Source organism: Salmo trutta, chromosome 22, assembly GCF_901001165.1.
Source record: "Salmo trutta chromosome 22, fSalTru1.1, whole genome shotgun sequence".
NCBI lineage: Eukaryota > Metazoa > Chordata > Actinopteri > Salmoniformes > Salmonidae > Salmo > Salmo trutta.
In genome coordinates, this window is record NC_042978.1 from 29,050,643 (window position 1) to 29,067,535 (window position 16,893).

Genomic DNA, 16,893 nt, shown 5'->3' on the forward strand with positions numbered 1-16,893 from the left:
CACTTTTGGTTACCACATGATTCCATATGTGTTATTTCATAGTTTGAACGTCTTCACTATTAATCTCCAATGTAGAAAATAGTAAAAATAAAAACCCTGGAACGAGTAGTGTCCAAACGTTCGGTATTGTATATAGATTGAATTTCCTATAGATGTTATTACTGCCATGGGGGTGTTTCATATCTGAATGCATAATAAATACTGAATGACTTAAATTGTAATAAAAAAAAAATACAAGGTTTTCAAAAGTATTTTATATTAATTGCTTTCGTTTTCTTACATATTCATGAATTGTTTATCACGATGGGGAAAATGAAAGCACGATTAACAAATTAAATGTTCAGTCTTTCAATCTACATGGAACAAAAATATAAATGCAACATGTAAAGTGTTGTTCCCATGTTTTATGAGGTGAAAATAAAAGATCCCAGAAATGGAATGTTAATTTCTCTACCGTAAACTGCCTCCAACGGTTTAGAGAATTTGGCGGACCTCCACATCCGGCTTCTTCACTTGCAGGATGGTCTGAGATGAGCCACCAGGACAGCTAATGTAACTGGGTTTGCACAACTGAAAAACTTCCTCAGAAACCATTTCTGGGAAGCTTATCTGCATGCACGTCCTCGCCACGGTCTTAACGTGACTGCAGTTCGGCATCGTAACTGGCTTCCGTGGGAAAATCCTCACTTTCAATGGCCACTGGTATGCTGGAGAAGTGTGCTCTTCACGGATGAATTCTAGTTTAAATTGTACCGGGCAGATGGCAGTGTGTATGGTGTGTGGGCGAACGGTTTGCGGATGTCAACGTTGTGAACAAAGTGCCCCATAGTTGGGGTTATGGTATGGGTAGGCATAAGCAACGGAAAACGAACATGATTGCATTTTATTTTTGACAATTTGAATGAGATCCTGAGGCCCATTGTGCCATTCATCCGCCGCCATCAACTCATGTTTCAGCATGATAATGCACAGTCCCATGTCGCAAGGATCTACACAATTCCTGGAAGCTGAAAATTGCCTATATATTATTCCATGGCCTGCATACTCACCAGACAAGTCACCCATTGAGCATGTTTGGGATGCTCTGGATCGATGTGTACGACGGCGTGCTCCTGTCAATATCCATCAACTTTGCACAGTCATTGATGAGTGGGACAACATTCCCCAGGCCTCAATCAACAGCCTGATCAATTCTGCAAAGGATAGTTATCTGTGACCAACAGATGCATATCTGTTCCCAGTCATGTGAAATCCATAGATTAGGACCTAATGATTTTATTCCAATTGAGGATTTGCTTATGAACTCTAACTCAGTAAAATGTTTGAAATTGTTGCATTTATATTTGTTCAGTGTAGTATGCACTACAGGAGGGACAGTGATTAGTCTGAAAGTTAGGGAAACAGGATTCAACCACTTTGTATACAGGATATAAGCAAAATACATTTGCAGGTCTGTTTAGTAGAGGTTTTAGGCTAAATGAAATGGAAGCAAGTTGTTTTCACATAACGTTTTTGGTTTGAAGTTGTGCGTCTTAGAGCTGATAAGGCCACTTGTAACTAATCTCTCCAATGAGAGAAAGGGGTCAGAATGCTAGTTTTTAATAACAATGGAATATTATGTGGAATGAAAAGGCTGGGTTTAAATGTAAAACATTGACATGCATAAGGTTATTGTGCTGCCAGCGTGGAAGCATCAAGGCCCAAAGGTTTCAGACCAAAGCAGGCCAGGCACCACTCAAACAGTAACAGCTTTCAGTAAAAATTTAGTAGCTACAGCAATTCTGTGTTTACTTGTCAAGGTGAGGCCGTGCCCCAGGCACCCATACTGTGACCAAGTAGGCTCCAAGAGGCACTTCCTTGGTTAGAGTAGGGTTAAGGTTCACACTTTAGACATTAGGTTAAGTACAATAACAGCAGTAGTGTGGTCAAGATAGTGGTTGTGGTTTGAGGTTGGGGTCAGCGGTCACCACTCCAGTTCCACAGGGTATTTGCCTGTGAGGCAGGCGGTGCAGTGGCCCACTCTCCTGCTGGCCTTGGTGTTGGTGTTGATCCGCTCATCCTTCTGGAGGGAGGGGATTCCCCCCTGCACCGCTGACACCAGGCCCTCCACTGACAGATACTGCACGCTGGTGGCACCTACATTACAGAACAACATCACCGTTTTAAAATCTGGACCACACACGTCGAATAATAAGTATTCCAAATCTCACCAATGTAGCCAGCAATGTCCTTAAACTCTGGCCTGTTAGCAATGAGCTCCTCTTTTGTGGGGATGTTGATGCCCATGTAGCAGGGGAACCTGATGGGTGGGGAGGCAACACGGATGTGGACCTATGGGAGGGGAGGTCAGCAACCAAAATGAGTGGTCATTACAGACAAACAATGTGAGACCCGATGTAGTCGTTTCATTGTCGAGAAGGAACCTGCAAGTAAGCATTTCATAGGACAATGTATACCACGCATATCACATACATACGACTAACAAAACTTTACTGAAACTTGAGTAATCAACCATTATAAACAGGAGAGAGAAACTAACATGCAGTATAATTGATATTAAGAGGACTGATAATGATCAACTCTGGGCCACTCACCTCTGTGGCTCCTGCTTCCTTCAACAGCTTGATTATGGGGGCGATGGTGTTGCCCCTGACGATAGAATCATCAACAAGCACCACCCGCTTGCCTGCAAAGTTGTCTGTCAGCGCACCAAACTTCTTGGCCACCCCCAACTGCCTGAGGCGTGTGTTTGGTTGAATAAATGTCCTCCCAACGTAGCGGTTCTTACACAGAACCTCTACATACGGCAGTCCCGACTGCAGAGATGGAACAGAAGAGTACAAACTGAAGCCCAGAATATTGTATTTGCACGAGTCAGAATATGCACCCTATTGCTATCAACATTCAATAGGTGCCACGACTCACCTGTTCCGCGTATCCCAGTGCAGCAGGAGTAGCAGACTCAGGCACAGTGCTGACCACGTCTGCCTCTGTCGGGGCCTCAATGGCTAGCTGCCGTCCACAGCGCTGCCTGACTGTGTACACCATCTGACCTGCAACACCAGGTGGAAACATTGAGGAAACTATAGCTACTCTGGCATCAGCTAAAAAGCAAGTAATGTGCTGTAACCTCCCAGCCAAAGTATTTACTACTCTCACTGACTCAGTACTACAACTTAAAACGTTTGTGTTATTAGCCAGGACAACTACTATCTATGCCTACCTTCAAATATGGAGTCTGGTCTGGCAAAGTAAACATATTCAAAGATGCAAAAGGCAGGGAGGTCTCCCTCGGGGCGAGGGACGATGCTTAGGGACTTCACACCATGTTTAGAGATCTGGACTATCTCTCCAGGCATCACCTCTCTGTAGTACCTAAGGAACAGACAGAGAGAGAAAGAAGCTTGTGAGTCACAGGACCACATGTTGCCATGGCAATAAGAGGTTGGTCACTGGTGATGAGAGCTCACTTGGCACCGATTGACTGGAAGCTGCAGGACTCTGATGACACCACCCAGCCCTCTGTGTCTCCCTCGCCAGCACCTGACAGAGGACACAATATGGCCTTGTCAATCATCCATCCTTTCTCAATTTTATATACAGTACCAGTCAAAAGTTTGGACACCTACTCATTCAAGGGTTTTTCTTTATTTTTTACTATTTTCTACATTGTAGAATATTAGTGAAGACATCAAAACTATGAAATAACACATATGGAATCATGTAGTAACCAAAACAAAGTGTTAAACAAATAAAAATATTTCACATGAGATTCTTCAAAGTAGCCACCCTTTGCCTTGATGACAGCTTTGCACACTCTTGGCATTATCTCAACCAGCTTCATGAATGCATTTCAAATTAACATTGTTTTTTCCAGCAGGAAAATGCTTTCAGCAGGACAATGCTCCAAGCCACACAGCCAGGTCAATCAAGGTGTGGATGGAGGACCACCAGATCAAGACCCTGTCATGGCCAGCCCAATCTCCAGACCTGAACCCCATTGAAAACCTCTGGAATGTGATCAAGAGGAAGATGGATGGTCACAAGCCATCAAAGCAGAGCTGCTTGAATTTTTGCGCCAGGAGTGGCATAAAGTCACCCAACATCAATATGAAAGACTGGTGGAGGGCATGCCAAGAAGCAGGGTTATTCCACCAAATATTGATTTGTGAACTCTAAGTTAAAACATTAGTATTGTGTTGTTTAAAAATGACTAGGAACTTATTTTCTTTGCATTATTTGAGGTCTAACAACACTGCATATTGTTTGTTATTTTGACCAGTTGTCATTTTCTGCAAATTAATGCTCTAAATTACAATATTTTTATTTGGGAGAAATGTTGTTAGTAGTTTATAGAATAAAACAAAAATGTTAATTTTACCCAAACACATACCTATAAATAGTAAAACCAGAGAAACTGATCATTTTGCAGTGGTCTATTAATTTTTTCCAGAGCTGTATATAGTTGCGGTCAAATATATTGGCACACTTGCACGACTCACTATTTCTTCTAAAATAAGATGACTTATTTTTTATATATTTTTTTTTTAACTTTTTGTTCACACAAGTATTTGTTTGATTTACAAATTGCACAGAACCAAAAAATACAATTTAGAATTTTCACTTTAGTCAAAAAAATGCCTGAATCATAATTTGGTTGGAGGCAAGTGATTGTAATTTATGTGTAATTTATCTTACCTGTGGTAAGTTGCAAGTCCCTACTGGATAAAAATAGCCATTCAACCAGTTTAGAAAAGAGAAAACAGATCATTCTGCACCATTGCACTCCATTATATTAGTAACTCTGCTCGTAGATTAGTTAAATCGAAAATACACATGACAAAGATACACAAATACCATGCAGCGCTAAGGAAGGACCAAAAACACCTGCAGTGTGGAGTTTAGAAATGGGGACGAGGCGTCCGATGCTGAGGGGTCTGTTTCCGTACGGGTCACGGATTGCATAGATCACATCTGTGTACATCACCAGCAGTGAGTAGGATGTAGGGGTCTCATGCATCAGGTTCTTTATCCTGCAATGGAGAGAATAAACAATCAAGATCTTTACAGGGGGTAAAAGAAATGGGGTATTATTGGAATGGATTAGAAGGCCATAGTATGTACCTGGCCACCCAGTCAGGGGCATCCAGCTCCTCCATGGGCGGAGTCAGAGCCAGCAGCTGGGTGATGAGCTCACTGTCTGAGCTGGTGGAGAGGCCCACGCCGTGACGCATCACCTGCCATACACACACAGTTATGTATGCTTATACACAAATACACACACAGTTATATATATGCTTATACACAAATACACAATAATCAACTACAATAGAAACAAATACACACACAGTTATGTAATGCTTATACACAATAATCAACTACAATATAAACAAATGCACACACAGTCATTGCATATGACAGCATGGCCCACCTTTTTACGCAGTGCGGCTGCATTGACCAGCTCCCCGTTGTGTGCCACAGCTATCTTGCCGTGCAGTGTGTCCACCACAAAGGGCTGGCAGTTCTGCAGCTCAGATATGCCCGTGGTGGAGTAGCGCGTGTGCCCGATGCCCAGGTTACCATAGCGCAGCTTCAGAAGATCCTCAGGTGGAAAGGCATTGTTCACTAACCCCATCCCCTGTGAAGGGAAGCGACATACCAAATCAGAACAATAACACATGCAGACATCTTGGACACACATACTGAACATTGACTCCTAAAATCTTGTGCATTCATAAAAATAAATACAAATTGTAGCCTAAATGTGATTAGTAAAGCTTTAGCGTGATGATATAACTGTTGTCTTATTCTGTACAGCAGGTTCCCTCCCCGTCTGAGACTTTAGTTGACGTGTTAATGTGTTTTGGGGGAAAGGTGGTGGTATTGTGCTTAGTTTGAGGACACTGAAAGGATGTTGAGTAATCATCATTATCTGGAATGAGTGTGATTATAGCCATGTTTCTCTTTCATGTTTTCGTACTGAATGGTTCTGTATGTCACACATTTTTACCTTGAGGGTGTTGTATGTTGGTGGGTTGACTCCATTACTTGTGACGATTCCAGCACTTTCCTGACCCCTAAACAAACAAAGACAAATAAATTGCTTGAATAACATTTAGGTTCTAGTCTTCAGACAATTTGCTTGATGCAACATGTTTGAGGATAGCTTTTCTGTATGTATACCGTCTTAGGGCAGACTTAACCGGTTTGGTAAAGGAGAAGTGTTTTAGAACAGAGGAAAAATGATGGGCTATGTGTATCTGCAGTGGAGTTGCCTTATATGGAGTGGCCTTGCACTGCAGCATCAGCCGATTTACCAAGCTGCTTCTCGGATTACAGTCCGTCCGTCCCTCCCCCACACCACACAGCTTAAGCCAGTAGTGAGGCTGCTTTGATTTGGTGGGCGTTCCTCTCGGCTTAACCGCCTGGTTGCCTTGGGAACCAGGCACCAGAGGAAGGGGGGCTGGGAGAGAAAGAAGCATTTCCAGGTCAGCTCAAACATGGAGAAAGGAGCAGGGAGACAAAGAGGAGGTGAAGAGGAGGAGATTCTAGAGGTGGAGGAGACAGGTGCAGGAGGGCAGTGGAGGGAAGCGGAGGTGCTGGCTCTTCTGTCAGTGTGGGGGGAGCTGGGAGCAGCTCAGCATTCAGGTGTATGCAGTAGAGACACATTTGAATGCATCTCCGAGCAGCTGAAAGGGCTGAGCGTGCTGCGTGGCTGGAGGGAGTGCCAGGCCCAGTGCAGGAGGCTGGGACTGCAGGACAGGAAGGCTGAACAGCCAGGCACATCCACCAACTACAGCCTGGGGGAAGCAGCCATGATGGACACCCAAATGAACCAAAGTGACTGGGAGGAAAAGGAGGATCTGACCAGTGAGAAAGAGGCTCACTCTTCCTCAGTCATAATACAGGAAGGTAACTGGAAAAGTGTACTGGCTGAGAAAAAAATATTATAATGCTGACACACTGGACTTTTATAGACTAATTTACAATAGAATCAAATCGGAAGATGTTTAGTATACACAGCAGTAGTCTAATTAGCATCATCTTTGAGGTATCCCTCATTTAGATTAGAGGCTGCTTCATGACCAAAATGTTGACTCAGACATAACTGGAGTCACATTAGCCTAGAAAAAGGGTTACACTGAATCTAAATAAACCAGAGTATCAGTAACAGACCATATCAAACATGGATCCCGATTGACATTCTTTAAAAATGTATGTGTGTGTTTGTTTAGGAGGCCTGTGTCAGATTCTACGCGAGGCTCTCCCTTATTCCCAATACGTGGGCCCTGAGGGGGGCCGCCATTGGACAGATGAGGAGGTGCGAGCTCTGCTTTGTGTCTGGTCTGACCGCCACGTCCGCCAACGCCTCAAAGGAACGCTACGCAACAAGGCCATCTTCCAGGAGATGGCCCGCTGCATGCAGAGGGGCTTCGGAGTGGCGCGCAACTGGAAACAATGCCGCACTAAATACAAGAACCTCAAGTATGAGTACAAGACAGCCAAGAGCGCCCAGGCCGCTGCAGGTAGCAGTGGAAGTGGCCCAGGAAGGTACATGAAGTTCTTTGATGAGGTAGAGGCCATAGTGCTGGACAGGGGATTTGATGGGGACCAGGATATGCAGAGAGGACCTAAAGGGAACCAGGGAGCTGGGATGCTGGGCCCTCTGGAAGGCAAGACACAGTCTAAAGAACCTGAAGGAGACCTGGTCATTGAGATAGACGATGGTGAGATTTTAAAAACAAAAAATAATACTACAAGTTTACAGATGGTGATGAGATACTGAATGAATACATTGCTTAGACCTATTTTTAACATTTCTAGAACAATGCATCTTTCAGATGACAACAGTGACGATTATGAGCTAGACACAGACCAAAACCAAAGGGAATCAGGTATGTGTAATCAAATAACCTATGGCAGAAAAGCCTTCTGAAATGCTGTGCAGTACATGGGCTTGGCATAATTGCTTATGCTCACTCTATTCTACATTCTGTCTCCCATCCTAGGAGTCCATCTATCACCATTGGATCAATCTAGCTCCGAGCAGTTCCACGTGGTAACGGTGTCTGACACGGGCCGGAACTGGAGTGACCAGGAGGTGCGTGCTCTGATCCAGGTGTGGTCTGAGGAGGGTGTGTGCAGGCAGCTGGAGAGCTCCACCAGGAAGAGGGATATCTTTGTGCAGATCTCCTGCCGGCTACTGCAGCAGGGGGTGGAGCGCGACTGGAAGCAGTGTCACACCAAATACAAGAACCTCAAGTACCTGTATCGCTCCCTACAGAGGGGCAGGGCTGACAGCACAGACCCACGCCGTCTCATGAGGTTCTATGACGAGGTGGATGCCATTTTGACCAGGTCGGAGAGTGGACCTGCCATGGGATATGAGGAACAAGCAGAGGCTGGCGCCATTTTGGCTGGGGCCATGATGGGGTATGAGGATGACACAGATGCCATAACTTCTCCAGTTAACTCTTACACAACTCAAAGCTATGAGGTTATCCCAAAGAATGAGGACAAACAAACACACACAGGTAAGAAAGTGACTCCTTTGTAGATCAACCTAAGGTCACTCCAAATCATTTAGTGGTGACTATATAAAAGTCACCACTAAATGCATTTGTCCACAGGCTAGAATGCAAACAAACAGCTATGGTTAGTGAATGTTCTGTCTATAACTGACCACAATGGGCAGCTGTCCTGGGTATCCAGGTCATGTTGCATTCCTGTATTTTGACCTTGAGATCATGGTAGTCCATTATTAAACACTCCATGTTCAGAAATGACTCTCCATATCACAACAATTTTAAAAGAAATGGGGTAAGTGCATCCAATGTGTCCCTCATGATGTAAGCTAAACCGTGGAAATGAATTCCTTGTGACTCGGAAGATGCTTCTGTTAATCAAACAGAACGTGACCCCACCCCAGCCCCCTTTCATCTAAGACAATGGCTTCCCTGATTGACTGATAATTGGCTTCCTTCATAGCTGTAGTTTAGTGGTGACTATATAAAAAAATAGCAGACACTCCAACGCAAGCCATTACATCTTCAGACATATCCCACAAGTCTTTTGTTGCCTATAACAAGCTAATTTAGAACATAAAATAATAAACCCAATCGGCCCTAATGCTGGTAGGTGGAGCCAGTAAAACCTGGTTGAGGAAAATAAGTGATGATATTGTGCATTAACAGTGATGTCGCATGCCTCTGTGTTCCTTCCAGACAATTCTGATACCGATAAAAGACAGGATCTGACTGCAAAGAGAGGACGGAAAAGGAAAGCTTTGGATCAAGGTTTCAAATTGTACTTCCTCCCTCCACAATTATGTCTCATGTCATTTTAAAATCCACTGGTGACCAAAGGCTCAGTAACAGACTAATGATGGACGGTGTGACTGTGTGAGTCAGTCCTGTGACTTACCAATAAGACTCCTAATCTAATCATGGGAGAGCGGGCTGGTGAGAGTAGTCAGAAAACGGCTGAGAAGGGCAAAACCACTAGCCTTCTTTACAAAACTGCAATTTGAATTCTGTGTATCCATGTGCTCAAAACGCAGAACAGTGTTTTCAGTAAACTGAAGATTGCAATCTGCACATTCTTTAGTATACATTTTGAAATGTTCTCAGAACACATCAGCACAATCAACTTGAGAGGACCAAGGTCAAGAATCAAACTTCTACACACAAGTGATTGATGAATCAATGATGAAGGCATTTAACCCCTCAACTCAATCTCTGATGTATTAGCCCTCTTGAATCCTTGTTTTCTTTAGATACCTGTAGAATTGTGAAGGGACATGATACTGGGGGCAGCTGTGCTGAGAGTATTCATTTCCAGTGCAAACTGGAGGAGGACCAATACATTCCCATTATAGAGATCAACTCAGTCTACTCAATGGCAGCCTCTGTCCGACAAAAACAGGTAGGCCTAATCACGTCCGAATGTTACAAATGATGTTATCATTGTAACCAGTTGACTGTTGTATACAATAGGAGTCTGAAAGTTGTGGCACACAATACCTTTACGAAAGATATTGAGTGGAGTCTGCATTGGAGAAATGTAGCAGTCTGGAATCCAAGGAAGTCCAGAGATCGACATACTTTAACGGGAAACAATGTAACACAATGTACAAAGTTGCAAAGCAATGTGTAACGTTGACGTCACACCTCCATGTTGTTCTGAGACATTGCCCACTACAATGCATTTTTTTAAGTGATGAAAGTTGTAACCATTATAGCAGTGTAGCTAGTCAATTATGGGCAAGATAGTGGGAATTTGTGATTAGCGGATGGCTATACAAAAGTTAACGACGCTATATAAATTTGCTAGCTAGAAAACATCAACTCACCTATGTTGTAGCGCGACAAGTCCCAAAGTTAACACTTGGGCAACTTCTAGTTGTGTTGGCCATTCTCCTGCTGCAACACAGCCGAAAACTCCGCACTCTTCTCCGATGCCAGATTCTTCAAACTCGCTCATTCTTAAGTCCCTGTGCCTCCGGTGCCTGTCTACTTCACACAGCGTGTATCTCCACGCTCAAACACTGGCCACGTGTTGACAACAGAGCTCCGGCTACACGAACGGGCTCAATCTACAGGGATACAAAATGGGGAACTTCATTGACATTCCCTGACAACAGACGGAGTACTCGGCTCAAATTGCGAAAGTAATACAAACTCAAATATCGATTAGGACTTTGACTGAGAAGCGATATGCAATCATTCACCCTATGTTTTTTGGTGGTAAAGTTATTAGATTTATTTGAAAGTATTCAATAGATACTAAGTAAAAATTCAAACTATGCCCGTGTTTGAGATGATATGATATGTTGGAGTGAGCAGCGGAAGAAAAAAGTTTTCCCCACGTGGTGAGGCCTACATTACTATAATTGGTTATTCCTGAATCGATACTAAGTTGTAATTGGCTTTTTGGATTTAGAAAATCAGTCGTGATTCCTGCTGCACATTTCTCTTTCTGCGCTGACTCCACGAGTTGCAGGTAAAGTGGCGAGAATTCTAGATGAAAGTAAGATATTTTTGGTGTACATTTCCCACACTGTTGATTTCATCTAACTTTACTTGCTTTATTTTTCAGGTTTTCAGATTATCAACCAACATGGCGCCTGCATCAGGTATGGTTTCATGTAAAATAAAACTTGTACAACATATTTTTCTTCAGTTGCAAACAGCATCAAGTCAGATTTGATAGTCGGAGTGACAATATAATTGGATGTCCACTGTAAACCCGCGTTTCCCGTAAATAAGTGTTTCAGCGTCGATTTCGTACTGATGTTTTTCTGCTTTCTGTTGTTAAAGTGCTGAAACTTGGACAGAAACTAAATGAGGGAAAGACCAAGCAGATCTTCGAGCTCGTGGATGAGCCAGGCCATGTTCTGGTCCAGTCCAAGGACCAAATCACAGCCGGGAATGCGGTGAGGAAGGACCAGATGGAGGGCAAGGCCGCGATAGCAAACAGAACCACGAGCTGTGTTTTCAAGCTACTGCAGGAAGCGGGTGAGTCTTCAGGCCACAGTGTTTTCAATTATCATTCATGATTGTAGCTCGTTAATGCTAATGATTAGTTTGGTTATGTGTCGGTGAGTGTGATAACTAGTTTAGATGTGCCCTCCATATATTCATAATATTCTGTAATCAATTTTAAAGCTTTATGGTAATGTGATAAATATATATTGTCTGGGTCAGTAAAGTGTGCCAACGTTCATGAATGCATTTGTCCACAGGCTAGAATGCAAACACACAGCTATGATTAGTGAATGTTCTGTCTATAACTGACCACAGTGGGCAGCTGTCCTGGGTATCCAGGTCATGTTGCATTCCTGTATTTTGACCTTGAGATCATGGTAGTCCATTATTAAACACTCCATGTTCAGAAATGACTCTCCATATCACAACAATTTTAAAAGAAATGGGGGGGGTAATTGCATCCGATGTGTCCCTCATGATGTAAGCTAAACTGTGGAAATGAATTCCTTGATTCGGAACATCTTTTAATCAAACAGAACGTGACCCACCCCAGCCCCCTTTCCTCCCCTTCATCTAGCTACTACGGAGAAAAAAAATGTATGCATTCACTACTGTAAGTCGCTCTGGATAAGAGCGTCTGCTAAAATGTAAAAAAAATCTAAAACAATGGCTTCCCTGAAACTGATAATTGGCTTCCTTCACAGCTGTAGTAGTGGTGCTGTTTAATCACCAATGGCTGAGTAAGTCCTCGTGGTGTTCTTTTTATACCTCAGGTATCAAGACAGCCTTTGTAAGGCAGCAGTCAGAGACTGCGTTCGTGGCGGCCCACTGTGAGATGATCCCCATTGAGTGGGTCTGTCGGCGGGTGGCTACTGGATCCTTCCTGAAGAGGAACCCAGGCGTCAAGGAGGGCTACAGGTTCTCCCCTCTGAAATTGGAGATGTTCTTCAAGGTGTTTGTCTATTTGTATCTGTCCAATCATGTCCAGCAGAGAAATTATCAGAGAGTCTCTCTGATAATCCAATCTTCCTACTTAATTTGCACACATTAATTTTCCACTCAAGTGAAAACATTTCAAGTTAGGTGCTTCATCCACCTTCATACAAATATTGCCGTGTTCTACAGTTTACATCATTATCTGAAATCTTGGTCACTATTTGTTTGTCTTAGGATGATGCCAACAATGACCCTCAGTGGTCGGAGGAGCAGCTGCTGGAGACTAAGTTCTCTCTGGCTGGGCTCAACGTCGGCCGCTGTGAGGTGGACATCATGAACCGCAGCACTGTTGCCATCTTTGAGGTTCTGGAGAGGGCCTGGGCCACCCAGAACTGCACACTGGTGGACATGAAGGTATGTGGCTCAGCACCACCCTCAGATGGTCATGGGAGGTAATGAAGTGGACCATTGTTTTGCTCTTAGTTCCCGTTAACATGCATTTCTCTGACTGTTTGACAGATTGAGTTTGGTGTGAATGTGCGCACCAAAGAGATTGTGCTTGCTGACGTGATTGACAATGATTCCTGGAGGCTGTGGCCAGCGGGAGATCGGAGTCAGCAGAAAGACAAACAGGTGAGATCGTCTGCTGCGCGGCTCTGTCCAATGCTGCTATCCTGCCTTCCCTTCATGGAAAAATGCTAATTTTGCCATAATTTAACCACCTCAGATTTTGAGTTACACCATGTTAGCTGTAGTATAAACGTGTGTCCTCTGCAGGTGTACCGGGACCTGAAGGAGGTGACTCCTGAGGCCATGCAGATGGTGAAGAAAAACTTTGAGTGGGTCTCTGAAAGAGTGAAGGTAGGCTAGCTTTGTGCCCTTTAGCCTAAAATAACAAGAGCCAACTAGCTGTATTTCTTGTCAGGATGACAGCCACTAGTTTGTTTTGAATCAACATACCATAATGATAGAGGATCAGGGCCCAGAGGATCAGGGCCCAGATTTACAAAACACTTCTTATGCAAAAACGTAAAGGTTCTTAAGAAGAAAAAATAACTTCGTAAGTGCAATCCCTCAACAATACTTTAAGAATGAATGATTTTCATACAAACGTAAGTGTCTTTAAGATGTGTATTGCTATGCAACTATTTTAGCTAGCAATGGCAATCATGTTAGCTTATTTCTTACTGAGATTACTGTTCTAAAACATGTTCTTGGGTTTAAAATAATCAATACTGAAACTTTCAGATGAAGTTTGTGAAATAAACAAACAATTGCTTTCATGAGTTTATCTCACTGCCCTGAGTTTAAGACGAGGGTTTAGCTATCTTGGAATTAGCAACATTTCCAATAACTTTATTTTCAACAAACTTTTCGCTTAAGAAATTAGATAAGTCGAAATGTAAATGCATAAGAACCTTTTTGAAGAATAGTGACTTAAATCTATAGTTAAGGGGAAAATGGCAGTTAAGAAATTTCTTCTGAAGGTTTTGTGAATCTGGGCCCAGATAGTTTAACATGAACTTGTCTGTTAATTGAGCTCCATTCCAGTATTATAACCTAGACATTATGGCGTTCTCACGTAAATCCCAGTATTTAAAATAGCTCAACCTTTTGTGGCCAGTCTTTGATCAAGCTGAGTAATCTCAGGTTTGCATACTCCCTCACAACCTCTGTCAATTTAACCCAGTTTGTTTTAATCTGTCACATGACACACACAAAGACATGGTACAAGTTCAGCCCATGGTGAAATAGTTTAGGTCTGGCATTCAGTAGACGCTGACGGGGTGTCTGTCTGTGTCCCTAGCTTCTGCTGGAGCCCAAGGCCTGTGGCAGAGTGGTGGTTCTGATGGGCTCCACCTCTGACCTAGCCCACTGTGAGAAGATCAGGAAGGCCTGTGGTTCCTACGGAATCCACTGTGTCCTCCGAGTCACCTCTGCACACAAAGGACCAGACGAGACTCTTCACATCAAAGCTGAATACGAAGGTGGGCTGAGCTCATCCTTATAGCCCTAACCTTACTGGCAACCCCTAACATGCTGACCATACCGCTCATGTCATATTTGCGAGCGTTGCAAGATAAATGAACACATATATGATATTCAATCATTGCACCCACTCTGCTCGCGCGCGCCAACGAGCATCTGCATATTTGTGACGCTCTATGTGCTCCATGTCCTGCCTCTCCCATCTTCTCATTGGTTTTTAGGAGCATATTCCCACGTGGGTGATTGAAAGATGAACTGAGGTCGGTTGTGTTAATGCACCTTATTAAAGTTGGTTGCCAATCGCCATATGAAGAAAGAGAAGCCTGAAGTAAGGAGGGGAGATGATGAGAAATGAATTCGGTTGACCATTTTATCTGTGGATTAATTGTCAGAGTAGAGAACCTTGTGCATTTCAGGTCAAATAACAATATCCCAGGACAAATTAGCTAGCAAAAGCAAGCTAGCTAAATTGCCGTAAATGTTTAATGCTTTTTGACCTGTCCCCAAATTAATATAATTAGTTGTGAGTTGATTTTGATATTTCAGCCTGCGTGTCCTGATCACGTTTGGTGTGGGTGGACAAAAAACAAGAACATAGCTACCCCTCTACATAGATTGTACAAGCCGTTGCCTGTTTATGTTTATCGAAAGTGGAAGATTATATGGTACATACATATTGCATAATGGCTCGGTATGTGGAGTAACTGCAGTATACTGGCTAAAATAATGCCTATCTAATATAAAACATTTTACTCTTCTGTATGGATGGGCTAATGTACAGTATGTTCTCAGGAGACGGAGTACCGACTGTGTTTGTGGCTGTGGCGGGCAGAAGCAATGGCCTTGGTCCAGTGATGTCAGGAAACACCGCCTACCCAGTCATCAATTGCCCTCCTATCACCCCTGACTGGGGGGCACAGGACATCTGGTCATCCCTTCGCATGCCCAGCGGTGAGTACATCCCTCCATGTGGTCTGTCTTGCTGTGTGTATGTACAGTAATGTATGGTTATTCTCCTGGAAATGAATCTGTGTGTTTACCCTGACTGCTCCTCTCTCCCACAGGTCTTGGCTGCTCCACAGTCCTCTCCCCTGACGCTGCAGCCCAGTTTGCAGCTCAGATCTTTGGGCTCAGTGACCACCTGGTGTGGTCCAAACTAAGGGCCTCCATGCTCAACACCTGGGTGTCTCTGAAGCAGGCTGACAAGAAGCTGCAGGCCTGTAGCCTGTAAGGAACGCCCTGTACTGTACCATTCCAGACCCTGCCAGAGCTCTCCAAGATGGGCATTGTGAAGGGTCACTGTGTGTCATGTCTAATGAAATGTTTACCATGTAAAATCATCCCTACAACACATTTCTCTAATCATTCCCTTAATAAAGTGATTCATATGTATAAACATCTGTTTTAGATTGCTATGTTTTTCTATTTCATGTACAGTATACACTACATGAACAAAAGTATGTGGACACCTGCTCGTCGAACATCTCATTCCAAAATCAGGTGCAATAATATACACTGCTCAAAAAAATAAAGGGAACACTTAAACAACACAATGTAACTCCAAGTCAATCACACTTCTGTGAAATCAAACTATTCACTTAGGAAGCAACACTGATTGACAATAAATTTCACATGCTGTTGTGCAAATGGAATAGACAACAGGTGGAAATTATAGGCAATTAGCAAGACACCCCCAATAAAGGAGTGGTTCTGCAGGTGGGGACCACAGACCACTTCTCAGTTCCTATGCTTCCTGGCTGAAGTTTTGGTCACTTTTGAATGCTGGTGGTGCTTTCACTCTAGTGGTAGCATGAGACGGAGTCTACAACCCACACAAGTGGCTCAGGTAGTGGAGCTCATCCAGGATGGCACATCAATGCGAGCTGTGGCAAGAAGGTTTGCTGTGTCTGTCAGCGTAGTGTCCAGAGCATGGAGGCGCTACCAGGAGACAGACCAGTACATCAGGAGACGTGGAGGAGGCCGTAGGAGGGCAACAACCCAGCAGCAGGACCGCTACCTCCGCCTTTGTGCAAGGAGGAGCAGGAGAAGCACTGTCAGAGCCCTGCAAAATGACCTCCAGCAGGCCACAAATGTGCATGTGTCTGCTCAAACGGTCAGAAACAGACTCCATGAGGGCCCGACGTCCACAGGTGGGGGTTGTGCTTACAGCCCAACACCGTGCAGGACGTTTGGCATTTGCCAGAGAACACCAAGATTGGCAAATTCACCACTGGCGCCCTGTGCTCTTCACAGATGAAAGCAGATTCACACTGAGCACATGACAGACGTGACAGAGTCTGGAGACGCCGTGGAGAATGTTCTGCTGCCTGCAACATCCTCCAGCATGACCGGTTTGGCGGTGGGTCAGTCATGGTGTGGGGGGTGGCATTTCTTTTGGGGGCCGCACAGCCCTCCATGTGCTCGCCAGAGGTAGCCTGACTGCCATTAGGTACCGAGATGAGATCCTCAGACCCCTTGTGAG

At 44.0% G+C, this 16,893-nt stretch overlaps 2 protein-coding genes across 3 annotated transcripts; one reads left to right on the top strand and one right to left on the bottom strand.

The window, feature by feature from the left end:
• Positions 1-1,318: 1,318 nt before the first annotated feature.
• On the bottom strand, positions 1,319-10,516 carry LOC115158546 (amidophosphoribosyltransferase). The gene is made up of 11 exons (XM_029707631.1): positions 10,352-10,516; positions 6,011-6,077; positions 5,432-5,638; positions 5,125-5,237; positions 4,888-5,033; positions 3,471-3,543; positions 3,224-3,375; positions 2,926-3,053; positions 2,595-2,816; positions 2,211-2,331; positions 1,319-2,136 (listed from the first exon to the last, which is right to left on the bottom strand). The coding sequence occupies exons 1-11, from the start codon at positions 10,480-10,482 to the stop codon at positions 1,964-1,966; spliced, it is 1,533 nt and encodes a 510-aa protein (XP_029563491.1). The 5' UTR covers positions 10,483-10,516; the 3' UTR covers positions 1,319-1,963.
• paics (phosphoribosylaminoimidazole carboxylase, phosphoribosylaminoimidazole succinocarboxamide synthetase) lies at positions 6,486-15,807 on the top strand. 2 transcript variants are annotated; one of them, XM_029707628.1, is made up of 15 exons: positions 6,486-6,912; positions 7,236-7,727; positions 7,842-7,895; positions 8,010-8,534; positions 9,225-9,296; positions 9,776-9,924; positions 11,098-11,134; positions 11,319-11,516; positions 12,260-12,438; positions 12,657-12,836; positions 12,942-13,055; positions 13,200-13,283; positions 14,230-14,410; positions 15,204-15,362; positions 15,476-15,807. In XM_029707628.1, the coding sequence occupies exons 1-15, from the start codon at positions 6,501-6,503 to the stop codon at positions 15,640-15,642; spliced, it is 3,003 nt and encodes a 1,000-aa protein (XP_029563488.1). In that variant the 5' UTR covers positions 6,486-6,500; the 3' UTR covers positions 15,643-15,807. The 2 variants fall into 2 exon arrangements, with proteins under 2 accessions (XP_029563488.1, XP_029563489.1); XM_029707629.1 differs by lacking the exons at positions 6,486-6,912; positions 7,236-7,727; positions 7,842-7,895; ... (1 more) ...; positions 9,225-9,296; positions 9,776-9,924 and adding exons at positions 10,579-10,669; positions 10,942-11,001.
• Positions 15,808-16,893: the final 1,086 nt, after the last annotated feature.